This window comes from Heliconius melpomene, chromosome 19 (genome assembly GCF_056956725.1).
Source record: "Heliconius melpomene rosina isolate 202511_hmr_F chromosome 19, ASM5695672v1, whole genome shotgun sequence".
Taxonomy (NCBI): Eukaryota; Metazoa; Arthropoda; class Insecta; order Lepidoptera; family Nymphalidae; genus Heliconius; species Heliconius melpomene.
The window spans coordinates 11,880,093-11,894,463 of record NC_140407.1 but is presented as its reverse complement, the minus strand read 5'-3'; the positions used below and the strand labels follow the sequence as shown (position 1 = coordinate 11,894,463).

The following is a 14,371-nucleotide window of genomic DNA, read 5'->3' as shown; positions in this document are numbered from 1 at the left end:
AAACTTTATAAGCACTTTTGAATCGTCGAATGTACATGTCAACAAAAAGCTACCACCGGTTCGGAAGGCAGTTCTGCTGAGAAGAGCCGGCAAGAAACTCAACAGTTGCTCTTTTTAAAGTCAATGGTATATTTTACTATTACATTAGCTGGCAGCTGTCCTGCCTGACATTCAATAGACATTAATTCCATACATGCTTATCCTCTAAATATTCTTGAACAGTGTAATAAGCTTTACTTGTTAGAATTTTTTTTACAGATATCTTAAATTTTGGTAGTGGCAAATTAAGAATACACTGCTGGATTTTATTATATATACGTATACTCAGACCCATAAAGGATTTATTAACTTTTTGGAGGCGAAAACTTGGTGTAACAAGCTTATCTTTATTTCTCGTTTCTATCGTATGACTATCGCTATTTTTTCTATGACAATGTATATTTTGTCGGACAAAGAGAATATTATAGTATAGAAATTGGGAAGCAACTGTAATAATACCTGCATCTTTGAAAACATCTCGCAGAGAATCTCGAGCTCTTAGATTATAAATATATCTTACGGCACTTTTTTGGAGAATAAATATTGAATTGATATCTGAAGCACTGCCCCATAGCAGCATTCCATAAGATAAAATACTATGGAAATAGCTAAAGTAGACTAGTCGGGCAGTTTCAAGGTCCGTCATTTGTCTTACTTTCTTAATTGCGGACGCGGCAGAGCTGAGTTTATCTGCAAATGCTTCCAGATGAGCATTCCACTGGAGTTTGGAATCTATAATAACACCTAAGAAAATAGCTGATTCCGACACATTAAGAGGTTCTCCTTTAATTATTACATTAAAATTATGTTTTTTAACATTTGGTAAGGCAAACTCGATGCATTTCGTTTTTTTAGCATTTAACATTAGATTATTAACATCAAACCAATGAAGAATATGCGATAATGCACTATTCACTTCGTCCTAGTTTATTATATTTCTGTCAACCTTAAATATTAAAGAGGTATCATCCGCGAAAAGTACAATATCACATAGGTTCTTCACATAAAAAGGCAGATCGTTAATATAAAGAAGAAATAAAAGAGGACCAAGTATAGATCCTTGTGGAACGCCCGTCTTTAGAGGAGATCCAGATGATTTTACATTATTTATACTAACCGTCTGGATTTTTTGGTTTAGATATGAGGCAATAAGGTCAAGGGCAGTATCCTGTATACCATAATGTTTTAGTTTTAACAACAGAGTTACATGGTCTACGCAATCAAGGGCTTTGGATAAGTCACAAAACACTCCAATTGCATTTTGTGACCTCTCCCATGCGTCATAAATGTGCTTTAGGAGTGCGGCACCCGCATCCGTAGTGGACTTGCCTTTGGTGAAACCATATTGCTCACTATGGAAACAATTGTTAATATTTAAGAAAATTGTGAGCTGGTTGAACATTATTTTTTCAAATATTTTACTTAAGGATGGCAAAACAGAAATCGGTCTGTAATTTCCAGGCTCAGATCTATCTCCACTTTTGTAAAGCGGCACTATTTTGCTATATTTCATTAAATCAGGAAAAGTACCGGATTCTACACAATTGTTAAAAATTAAAGCAAGGTAAGGAGAAATATTAGGTATAATTGAATTAAAAACTTTAACAGACATGCCCCATAAGTCACCAGTTTTCTTTAAATTAAGGCTTTTAAAAGTTTTGACAATTTCATCTGGTGACACATTCTTAAACACAAAATTTTGTCTACAACTATTTACATGGGTTTTTAGTATTAATTCTGCTTCCGAAGGAGATGATGGCAGTGAACGTGTTACTTCAGTAGATATATCAGAAAAAAAAATTGAAAAGTATTTGTCACCTCTAAATCTGAATTTAAGATTATATTATTAACTTTTAATTTAATAGGTTCACTGACAGCTCTAAATCTCCCAGTTACAGTAGTGATAGCATCCCATGTAGCTTTAATTTTATTATTAGAGTTCAAAATTTTTGCTCTTATATACATAGACTTCGCCTGGACACATTCCTTTTTAAATATTTTTGAAAAATTTCTAACTTTTAACAAGAACTCCGGATCTTGATTCCATTGCCTCATATTATATAATTCGTATAGTTTGTTTCTGCTTCGGTATATACCAACAGTTGCCCAGTCGCTAAAAGTTAACTTCGAGTTTTTATATATCTGTTTAACTTTAAAAATGTTATCAAACTCTGTAGTGAGTAAATTAAAAACTTTACAATATAGCTGATTCGGATTTAATGATGTTTCGGATTCGGATTTGATGAGGCTTAATGATGTCACCTGTATTAAAGTCTCCGCAAACGATTAAAGATTTACTATTCGACCTCAAATTATTCAAAACATACTCCATTTTTTTTCTTCAAATACTTCAAAACTACCTGAGGGGGGTCGATACACGCCATACATATACTATAATATGTCTATTGAATTCAACGCAGGACAATTCAATGGAGCGTTCGTCGGAGAGAGCTACTATATCTATCTGGTCGCGATTTACAACGTATATCATTTCTCATTAATATAAGCGAACCGCCGCGGATGGCCTTCTCTCTAACGAACGAACTTAACAATGTATAGCTTTGTATATTTACTGTATTGTTACATCTCGAGATCCAGTGCTCAGTTATACACATTATATATATATTAAATTTTTTTAGAAATAATTCTAGTTCCAGTTCTTAATAGAACCCAAAACAATAATTTTAAATTTTTTTGTCTGTTTGTCTGTGCGTTTGTTTTTGCTAATCTCAGAAGCGGCTTAACCGATTTAGATGCGATTTTCACTATTGGATTCCGGAAAGCTTTCGAAAACATAGGTTTTATTACAATCGGTTCATAAATAAGTTAAAAGTTATGTCAATTTGAAGTACTTAGTCCGACCAATTTGCTAATTACCGTAACAGTTATTTTATACAACTGAATTGACTGAATCTTTAGTTTTCAATTTCTTTATTAATATTTCTATTTCAAGCGGGCGTAGCCCCAACGGACCCAGTATAAAATAAAATTCAATAGTACATTAAACCTGTCCTAAACCTATCAAGAGTTTCAACTCACATTTTAATATATAGATACTAATTTTCTTTTGCTTTGTTAGATGTCGAGAATTTGAGACTTAAGTACATCAATATTTTGCAATTTAGGTAATAATAAAGAATATTATTACTAAAAGATAGATTTATTATTATTAAAAGATTGAACAATTTTATAACGATAATACCTAATTACTAATTATGTTAAGTAAGAGATAAACATATTAAAACGTTTATAGAGTAAATCTTTACATGATTTGGTATTTTAGGTAGATAAATTTTAAGTATCGATAAAAAATTGTATATAAACTGAACGAATTTCACAAAAAAATCAGTAGTGCCACTAGAGACGATGAGTCGCACAATTATTTTGTTATTAGCCCTTACCGGCATCGCCCTGGGTAAGTTAAAATAATTTGTGAGTATGTATAACGCACCTACCTACTATAAAAAAATATTTTAATTTATTGTCAACACTTTAGTATGTTATAAATATTCGTAATATGACTTTTAAGTTTATTCATATAAACTTTTTTTTAATTTCTTTGTTTTTTTTTTAGCGGCACCCAAAGATGCTAGTCGCATCGTTGGTGGTGACCCAGTTAGCATCCAGCAGTACCCGTTTTTGGCTAACATGCAGTACAGCTTCTGGGCAGTTAATTTCCAGCCATGGTGTGGTGGTACCCTTCTTACTGTACAGTCAATCGTGTCAGCTGCGCACTGCTTCTTGTAAGTCTAGTTTCTTTAAATGGAAATTTAAAATAAGTAAATATAGAATACATGGAGGATATTTGAGGTAACGAATAAAAACTTAAACACTCGCCACTGCATTGTTTTGTAAAAAAAATATTTTTGTTTCTTAAGTTTGATATAACACTTTAAAATTATTATTACAGCGGTGATAGTCCTAATCAATGGCGTGTACGTCTCGGCTCAGCCCAAGCTAACTCAGGGGGTTCGCTGCACGCTGTCTCCAATATTGGAATACACGAACACTATGTAAACAATATTCTACTCAACGACATTGCTATTATCAAACTTTCAACTCAAGCTCAGTTATCCAACAGCATCGGCGTCGCGCGCATCGCTGGTCCCCAATATGTTTTACTTGACAATGCACGTGTATATGTCGCAGGATTTGGGCATATTCAGGTATTTTTTTTAAATATTTAATATTAAGTTATGGTATATTTTATAGACACAAATACATTGAATTAAAACTTATGTTATTAAAATCTGATACAAAGTGTAATTTTTGAATATTTGTTTATATATAATAATTTGTTTTTCAGGTAGGAGGTCCTTCCTCTCCAGTACTATTACACGCTGGTGTCGATGTCATTAATCATCCCATCTGTGTCGCGCGTTATGCATTCTTAAAGACTCAACCTGGTTTCGGTGGATGGCCAGATGTTACTCCAGACATGCTTTGCACTGGTATTCTTGATGTTGGTGGCAAAGACGCTTGCCAGGGTGATTCTGGCGGACCTGTCATTCATCAAGGAGATGCTCTTGTCGGTGTTACTTCCTGGGGATTCCAATGTGCAAATGAAACTTACCCTGGTGTGAACGTACGAGTATCATCTTACACAAACTGGATTTTATCAAATACATAATCAAATTTTTCTTATATTCTAAATATATGTTTATAAATTGAAAATCTTTATTTTATTTAACAACTACAAATTTATTTTATAGTAAAAGTAGCTTTTACATACGTCATCAATTTTTTTTCAATTATTTCAAAGCAAGGAAAATTAAAAAAAAAATAAGTTAAGTTATTGATATACTTAATTACTATTGAAAATCCGTTACTTTTGGAATTGGTACTAACGTGTGTTATTTTTTAAGCATTTATTCGGTGTATTTATTAGTTAAATGTTTGTTTTTTCTTCGCTGGCAACTACTTCAAAAATATTCGGATTTTAAATAGTAAATCTCTTCTCGTATATGTAAAATAAAATTCTGTACATAAAAGTATAATAAAATAATAGAAAAAACCTTTTTTAAGAACAAGCTTTTATTATTTGTTAATAAAATGAAATAAAAAGTTAATAATAAAATAACTCTAGTAAGCAGTGCCGGTTTTAGCACAACCGGCGCCCTGGGCGAAGTTTTTTCGGCGACCCCTAACTACAATTCAATAACATACAAAAAAGGAAATGGGTACAGCGAAATAACCATCTATTTAAAAAAAAATAATGAAAAAAACTAATAAAATTTCACTTCTTCTAGCCTTTCTATCTGCGAACTCTATTGAAAAACCCTTCTCGGTTAGAAAATTCGGCAGCAGGTAACAGGTCAAACAGTTCTCCAGTAGACTCCCCGTAATCCGTAATCAAAGTCGACGATCACTTTGGTTTTTTTTAGCTCTTAGACCATTTTAAAGGGCATCAAAGTCGACGATCACTTTGCTTTTTTTTTAGATCTTAGACCCATTTTAAAGGGCATCAAGTCCCCTTAGATACTTTTATAAAAGCAGATACATTATCCCACGAAATATTTACTTACTCGATATATTGCCAATTTTATAAATATTATTTCATAAATATTATATTTTTTTAACACATCTAACATCAATACAAGGCTTAAACAATTTAGTTGTTAATAAAATACATATTATAATATATTGATGAGTATTAATACTTTCACTATTTAGTACTCATCAAAATAATTTTAGATGTTCAGTTTGTTGTAACCGACAATATGTAAATGATAATTTGATATTTCAAGTTATTAGATGGCAAATCAATTCAAGGCATTCAAGCGTCCTATTTCCGTTGGAGTGATTTCTTTGATTATTCGATTCCGTCCCTATAAATTTCATTTATCTGTCAAATGTCAAAAAGGTGACTTAACATTGGCACTTGACAGTTCCAAAGACTTACTGTATAATTCATATAGTATATGTTCATTGGTGTAATTTTAATTTGTATTTGCTATTTGTTTATCTCTTATCAATATTTATGTTGTAAAATTCTTTGTTGCTGAAAAAACGTCTTTGTTTATTTATCACTTACTATTATTATAAAGCTCTGTGTTAAGTTAAATATATCATATGTGATAAATATAAATATGCTTCACTTCAGTGTTTTCAACAAAAATTTTATCACTTACTAATGTTATTATTGTAAATGTGCAAAATGTGATCATATAAATATGCCCACTGAAGGTATTAAATGTGTCAATTGCTTTAAAATGGGTGACGTTGAAGAAGGTGATATACCTAGAGATTTTATTGAATTTGACTTTGCTGAAGATGCTCTCGATTTTGAGGTTTGAAAATAGAATAGAATATATTTATTTTAATAAATAATGACTTCATGTATTCCATTTATAAATGTTACATTACTAAACCGAAATATACTATAGTCACTATTTTAATATTAAATTACTACAGAACAGTTAAATTACTATGTTATTATTTGGTTTGGTAACTTACACACTATAACGCTTATACTTATTTTCTAATTTTAATACAACATATCTAACTTACTTAAGTATACATACCTTATAGAATTAATAAAGTCGACACCACAAGTTACCTTATAATTCAAGTTCATCATTTTACTCTCCAAATTCACCCTTTCAACTGAAGTTAATGATACTTATATTTTTACATATCAAACCTTTTTTAATTAAACATGATGGTTGTGGATTTGATTTAGACTTGGAGAATGAAAAATTTTATATATTAATTTCCTCACTCTGGTAACTTTAGATCTGCCACTCAAGATTCAATGCCTCAAGAATTTGGTGGAAAGTAGAGGATAGATGTGTCTTAAGACAGGCTCCCAGGCTTCCTATTTGGCTATCAAATTCAAATTCAAAATATTCTTTATTCAAATAGACTATTGTAAGCATTTTTGAATCATTGAATGAACATATAAACAAAAAGCTATCACTGGTTTGGAAGGCAGTTCTGCTGAGAAGAGCCAGCAAGAAACTCAACAGTTGCTCTTTTCAAAGTCAATGGTATAGTTTAATTATTACATTAGCTGCCTACTATCCTGCATGACATTCAATAGACATAAATTCCATACATATTTATCCTCTAAATATTCTTGAGCAGTGTAATAAGCTTTACTTGTTTGAATTTTTTTTACAAATACTTTAAATTTTGGTAGGCTATGTGTGGGATAGAGCATAAAGAAAAAAAATATAGGAATTTGTTAAATATTCTCGTCAAACAGTCACATCGGCTAAACTATAGTTTACGTAAATAATACTGAAATTGCCTATTTTTTTTGCCAGAATCAGAATAAAAACGCGGTGTGGAGTTCCGTCACTCAACACGCAATGCCTTCAGAATTCGGCGGAAAATGGGAAACGGAGTGTGTTAGCACTATGTTTTCTCTGCTTAACCTGCTGTGTGCGGGATACAGCGTGGAGCTGATTTATTTTATTTTTATTTTGATTAATTAAAATTCAGTTTCATTTACGCCTATCACATATAAAACACAATTTTTTGAACGAACATAATAATGAACAGTAAATACAAAGTTTAACTATTACATTAAGACTGACACGATAACAAAAAGCATGAATCATTTCTTGCATTTCTCACAGTGTACTAGACTACAGACTAGTACGACGCGACCGCGAACGCATTACGGCGGGGACGGGACTCGCTAATAGTAGTTTTAACATTTGAGCGGATATTTTCGTGTGAATACAGTGTCGTTGATTTGAGTTGTGTGCTTCTGCTCGTCTGGTGAGCTTGTATGAATACTAAACTTGCCAAATATTTGTGATGGTCTGCGAAAACAAATGTGGCTGTGGTGCGTTTTGTCGTCGTCTTTTTTGCCGCGCGCGACCACCAGATAGTTGTGACAGTGAAGAAACAATACCAATCACTTCGGTAACGAAAAACAAGTGAATGTTAAATGTTTAACACCAAGACGTAAATAAAATGCAAGTTCTTTTGCACTCCTAGCACTTATTATAATTTTTTTAACACTCTTTTACATTAACAAATATTCTTACTTTATGTAGGTGCATTCAAATATTTAATTTTAACTCTGAAGGTTACTAAAAGATATAAAAAAGTCACTGATGTCATTACAGACTAATGCGGCTTATAAGATCGTATATTATTTATAGGCCCGATAAAACATTTGTACTTGCTAAAGAAGTTTCGTAACAAGACTAGGCAAAGACTAATTCTGTTCAAACTAAATTTAAATATTTATAATATTCCAATAACTTGTTGGGGAAATTCAAATTGCTTAATTTCGATATCTCAAGTTGTTCAGTTTAAAAATATATTTTTAGTAAGTTATTTTTCTTGCTAGACATGCTAGTCTCTAACTTATGTTAAAACCTTGAATAGAATGTCGGTCGTAAAGCACATTTCCACCCTAACTAAAACGACTATTGATTGTAACAGCACATGCAAGGATTTACCCGAACCTAGCTGATAAAACTACCTATTCAAAAATTCAAATATTAAAAAAAAATAATTATTAATAGTACTTGATTTTGGGGTTTCGGTATATTGCGCACCGTTACCACTTAACCCTGGCACCAATTAAAGACAGCCCATACCTTCGTGACGATGACCTCATGAATGAATCAACATTTGTCGTGCACTGCATACTCAAAAACCAGCTATAATATAATTATTATTATTGCTATTACTTTTGCTTTTAACTTAATATAATCTGCCTTACTGTGCTAAGATACTAATATACATACTTACTTATGCATAAAATATTTGAAATGCTTACTACATATCTCTCTCTTTCTCTGCTTACTTATCTGCATTATAGCATCTGTTAGCGGCGTTAAAGGTGTGACCAATCCTTAACTGAATTAATTATTTTTATTTCTACGCTCTGAGAGACAGTGTGGTGTTGAGTTCCCCCGTTCAAATCCAACACGATATTTGGAGTTGGGGAACGGAGTATCGGAGCACTAGATTTTCTCTGCTTACCTACGTACTATAAGCACACTTAAAGATAATTTTACGCTTATAAATATGATAAAATGTATTGCATTTTGCAACTACTTAATGGATATGGTAGATAAATTTTCGTATCTGACGTAAATGGCTCAAAGATACTATGCAGTACCTATAAAATGTCAAAATTGAAAATATTACAATAATATTACCTGCCATACTTAAGAACGATTAGGTACCTACAGCAATTTAAAAATAAAAATGAGAAAACATGTATAATAATGTGAACTAAGCCATATTAAATCTTTAAACAATACATTTTCCTTGTTAGCGTAAATTTATTCCACTTCATATTTATTTATCATAATAGGTATACCTACTTATCTACCTATAATAAAGTAGTTATAATATATTGACCCATTTGTATAATTTTTCGTTTTAATGTTTTACCACGTATTCGCTATTCAATTTTTGATTTGAATATTTAGTTTTTCAAAGTTAGTATCTCTTTTCAGACCCAGCTGTTGGAAGCGCGTGATGTTAAATTTACTCAAAATTTAACGGAGCCTCTGTCCATAGCATCTCATATTATATGCACGGGAACACCCAGTGATGATTTACCGTGGTACGGGACTTATGTTATAAACGTTAAATAAAAATTGTATTTTTTTAGAAATTAGATAATAAGTGTTAGTTTAAATTACTTATATATTCAGGTTTGCTATAAATATTGGATGTGGAGACGTGGAATCTGGGCGTTCAGACATTGCGGTTCACTTCAATGTGCGTCTTCCACAGTGCTATGTTGTAAGAAATACTAAACGACACGACAAATGGGGTTCGGAAGAGACTACTGCATTTAGGTAAATATTTTTTACTTATTTTTTTATATCACAATTCACATTGTTACTCAAAAAACAGGAGAAGTGCGAGTCGGGCTCCTCCACCGAGGGTACCGTACAAAAATTGGAGAATTAGAGATTTTTTCTGAAATTTAAGCTTAGATTAGCCAGAGCCTTTTTATCTGATACCTCAGCTAAACTAACGGCTTTAATACCAAATTTAATTATTTCTCCCTTATAATTATTATTTTTGCATTTAACCACAAATGTATAATTTTTAGATTTTTTCCTGCGGCGTTGACTTATGTCACTCAACACGCAATGCCTCCAGAATTCGGCGGAAAATGAGAAATAGAGTTTCTTAATACTAAATATTGTGTGCGGAATAAAGCATGAAGCTAAAAAAACGAATTTCGGTAACCTTCGTTTCAGACTCTTTCCTTTTAAACCTGGTCGACAATTCAGTGTAGAAATATTAGTAGACGAGAAGGAAACATTATGGGCAGTAGATGGAGAGCATTACTGCAGCTATGCGCACAGGAATCCGAGCGCCTTGAACGCGGAATGGATCCAAGTCACCGGTGTAAGGGACGCGGCGTTGAAGATACAAAAGACTGATATGTATCCCACCCTCGCACCTCGTGTTATTGAGGCACGTAATTTAAATTTATCCAATATATAAATATTAATTTTCTTCTCCTTTATCTTGGATATGTATGCGAAAATCCTACATATTTGTAATACGCAAAATTTGATTAAAGCAATCCTATAAAACTTTCAGTTTTTTTTTTTTGACATACGGAATCTTAAAAGTAATATTTCTTATCAAAATATTATAATATGTTGTGTTTTTTACAGGTACCAGTGAGATCATGTTTTTCTGGAATAGCCGAAAATGAACCAAGCTGGCATCCGCATGTTATAGCCGCACTACCGAACGGAATTCCGGAAGGACATCAAATTGTAATATATGGCAGGTCTGTCGTTTGTTATTTAATCACCTTCTACGTAAGTTTTAATTAACTCTATCACTTAAGATTATCTAGTTTACATTTATTGCGACCTAAATAGCTTTTCTTATTGTTCTTTTTCAAAACAGTGAAATTGAAAATTGGTTGTTTATGTATTTGTGGCATTTACGTTATTAAATCAAAGTTCCGTATTGAGTGTCACCAAATATCTTATTCTACTTGTATTGGACGAATATAGTTTATAGGTCATAAGGTTTTGATAGTAATGTTAATGGTTTCGTTTGACCCATCGTACCCGCAGTCAGAATTACTTGGTAGACTTAGAATGTGTCACGGGTCATATGCAACTCCTAGTTATTTGGATTATATCACCGGGAGCCAGGCACGTAACATCTAGTACTATACGTATATTACATACACATGTTGGAAAATTTATATTTTCATTTCTCCACTCTGCTGTAAGAGGTGTGGGATACAGCGTGAAGCTGATTTTAATTTAATTTTAATATACACTTGTAATGCTTTACATCGACTTCCATTCAGACTGCGCCCTCTGCTCCACTCATTCGCGCTCGACCTGATGGACGAGGCACGTGAGTGGCCGCGGCCCAACGTCCACGTGCACGTGAACGTGCGCGCGCACGTCGAATCGCAGCTGGCACGGCAGCTCGTCGTGCTCAACGCGTGGCTCGGCGCCTGGGGGCAGGAGCGACGACAGCGCACCGCCAAGCTCATACCCGGCACTAAGGTCTATTCTTATGTAGAACTTGAAATTTTCAGCCTGAGACGTTTTGTCCAAGATGTTATATTAGCAGGTGTTTCGGTTAGTGCGACAGCTCGTCTTTGGACAGGAAAATTCAAAAATTTCCATTGACAGTACCTTCTCAGTACCATCTGAAAGTCGAAAAATCTCTGATGTGGCTTTCATATTAAAACAGCTATATTCGTATTACTTTCAATTGAATTTCGTACAGATTTATGACAATATCTTCTAGATCTGTTACTTTATATTTTTATTATATGTACCGTTGTATAAAATGTTATATTATTGTTAACTCATATCAAATTTATCCGACAGACAACGTTCCGAATAATGCGAGGAGCTGCTGAATGGTCAGTGTATGCAAACGACATACTTATAGGGGAGATGGAGTACCGCGCCGCGGCCGCCGGAGTTCGCGCCATACGCGTCCGAGGAGACTTGTACCCCGAACAAATATATATATGTCCGTACAGTACTTCCCCTCAAACAGAAACACCTTGCTCACCATGAGTTACGTAACTTGATCAAAGGAAGGAATCTTGGTGGTGGTTGGTATTCGTTTATAATTAATCATGTCGAATAAATGAGTTTTCTTCATTAATAAGCTAAAACAAGCACGAGATTTTCAATTAATTATAGATATAAAGTGTAAAAACTGCCAGTTTATAATATATCAAACAAAATACGTCTATTCTATTTAGTAATAAAACATCGATAAAATGCTTACCGCACATATATAAACAGTAATATATATGGAAAAAGCGCTATTTTTAATTATTTAAAAACAATTACAAGTTGTCTATAAAGATTTTTTTCCCAGCTTCAAACTGTGTCTCGCAGGGTAGGCAGAGGGAACCTAGTGCTAAGACACTCCGTTCCCAACAAAAAAAAAGAAATTCATAAAATTGTTTTATTTTAAGTGTTAGAATAGATAGATAGGATATCAACTTCTTTAAGAATTTTATGGTAAACAAATTAGAGATAATAAAATACCCGTGTATAATATTTATAATTTATAACTATAAGGCATTTAATGACATATACATTTAAGGCGATTTTGACAGACTTAAAGTATCTTAGCAATAACATTTAAAAGCAAATAAAAATAGCATCAAAAAAAGATTTTAATTTTATATCTTCTGTTGCTTATTTATTTTTTTCTTGAACATTTCAATAAAACGAAGAACTAATGTTGGTGGAGTATGAATTTCATTATTATTTTTTATCTTTTGAACAACTGAAGTGGCATTCTGTTTCTGTTCTGATCTGTTGAAGTAACAAAAATAAAAATTGATTTAAATGTATACCATCATTTATTGTCATTAATCAAAGCCATTGTATATTATTTTGCCTTTTTTACATTTTGTAGACAACTTAATATATATGAATATGCTTCATTAACGATTTTATATCCGTCCAGTCAGAATTTTTCTTAATTTAGATAAAACAATAAACTTGTTAATGTTTGTGAAATAAAATAAATAATTATAGAGTTAAAGAAATATTCCACCATTTTTATTTTCATGTTCAGAATGTATATATATTTATTTTAAATAATTAAGAAATAAATTATATCCACATATATTTTAAAACTTAAGATTTAGAAACAATCAAATACATACGCGAATATCGACAATATTCTTACTTTTAGATCTTTTTTTTATAATAATACCATTTGTTAATGGTATTTTATTTTTAAGTATATTTAAATGCATTTATTTCTTTTAGTAAATGTATTTTCACTGATATTTGTAATATTTAGATTCAATTATATTTTTTAGTTTAAATATAGTCAATAAAACGACTCAAAAATATTTCTATTATATCATTTATTTTAATAACATAGAGTTAAGCCTAATGCTAAATTAAATATTCTACACATTGTTATATGGCTATTTGTATATTATTACTGTTAAGTTGAAAAACGTATAAGATGTTTTTTAAACGTAGTAATTATTTTTAATAAACATTGCAGTTTATTAAAAATAATTACTACATTTACTAAACAATGTTATAAGCGCGCTTTGATTTGAATCTATATCATGAACTTGTATCTCATCTAAAAATATATTATTTGTTCATGATAATAAAATGTTACAATATACGATATAAATAAGGAAATGAACGCTAAGTTTCACTGTGATGTTTACTGGTCAATGTTCTTAAAGTGTAACAAACATTCGAATGTACTTTATTTCTATTATATGTTATCTATATACTTTCCTTTTTGTTTGAATTTTATTTTACATAAGGCGTGTAGACGCGACATGTTGTGGGTTCGATTCCCACTCAAGAAAAATATGTAATATTTTCATTTTTTCGATCTAGTAACCAGGCAAAACGCGGTGTTAAGTCCCGCCACTCAATGTGTTGAGTGGCGGGATTATGTGTAATACCTCCAGGATTCGGCGGAAAGTGAAAAACGGAAATGTCTTAAAACTAGCTTCACAGGTTCCCTCTGCTTACCCTGCTATGTGCAGGATACAAAGTGCAGCTAAAAAAGTAAGTAATATATTGTTAAATTTAAACATATATTACTAAAATAGAATGAATTTTATTTTCTCGATCTAGAAAGACAAAATGCATCGTATCCAACTTCACACTGAGATTCCGATTCCCTATGCTGACTGTTTATGCGAAATATAGCGCAAAGCAAACATTTTATAAATCTCAACATATAATTTATTCTGTACAAATATTACTAGATTACGGTATTGAATACTATATTTTTTATTTACATACTTATGTACAAAAAAGCGGAAAAATTGTACTTATCTATACTAATATAATAAAACGGAAGACTTTGTTTGTTTGTTTGTTTGTTTGTTTGAACGCTAAGA

General features: G+C 31.9%; 2 protein-coding genes across 4 annotated transcripts; both read left to right on the top strand.

Moving 5' to 3' along the window:
• The first annotated feature begins 3,346 nt into the window (after nucleotides 1-3,346).
• On the top strand, nucleotides 3,347-4,713 carry LOC146528776 (trypsin, alkaline C-like). Its single transcript, XM_085203747.1, has 4 exons — nucleotides 3,347-3,454; nucleotides 3,614-3,782; nucleotides 3,950-4,205; nucleotides 4,346-4,713. Exons 1-4 carry the CDS (start codon nucleotides 3,406-3,408, stop codon nucleotides 4,667-4,669), a joined length of 798 nt encoding a protein of 265 aa, XP_085059873.1. The 5' UTR covers nucleotides 3,347-3,405; the 3' UTR covers nucleotides 4,670-4,713.
• A 1,242-nt stretch (nucleotides 4,714-5,955) lies between these two features.
• LOC146528775 (galectin-6-like) lies at nucleotides 5,956-13,754 on the top strand. 3 transcript variants are annotated; one of them, XM_085203744.1, is made up of 7 exons: nucleotides 5,956-6,329; nucleotides 9,471-9,580; nucleotides 9,672-9,818; nucleotides 10,230-10,449; nucleotides 10,656-10,774; nucleotides 11,312-11,516; nucleotides 11,847-13,754. In XM_085203744.1, exons 1-7 carry the CDS (start codon nucleotides 6,213-6,215, stop codon nucleotides 12,039-12,041), a joined length of 1,113 nt encoding a protein of 370 aa, XP_085059870.1. In that variant the 5' UTR covers nucleotides 5,956-6,212; the 3' UTR covers nucleotides 12,042-13,754. The 3 variants fall into 3 exon arrangements, with proteins under 3 accessions (XP_085059870.1, XP_085059872.1, XP_085059871.1); XM_085203746.1 differs by lacking the exon at nucleotides 5,956-6,329 and adding an exon at nucleotides 6,917-7,028; XM_085203745.1 differs by lacking the exon at nucleotides 5,956-6,329 and adding an exon at nucleotides 7,624-7,914.
• Nucleotides 13,755-14,371: the final 617 nt, after the last annotated feature.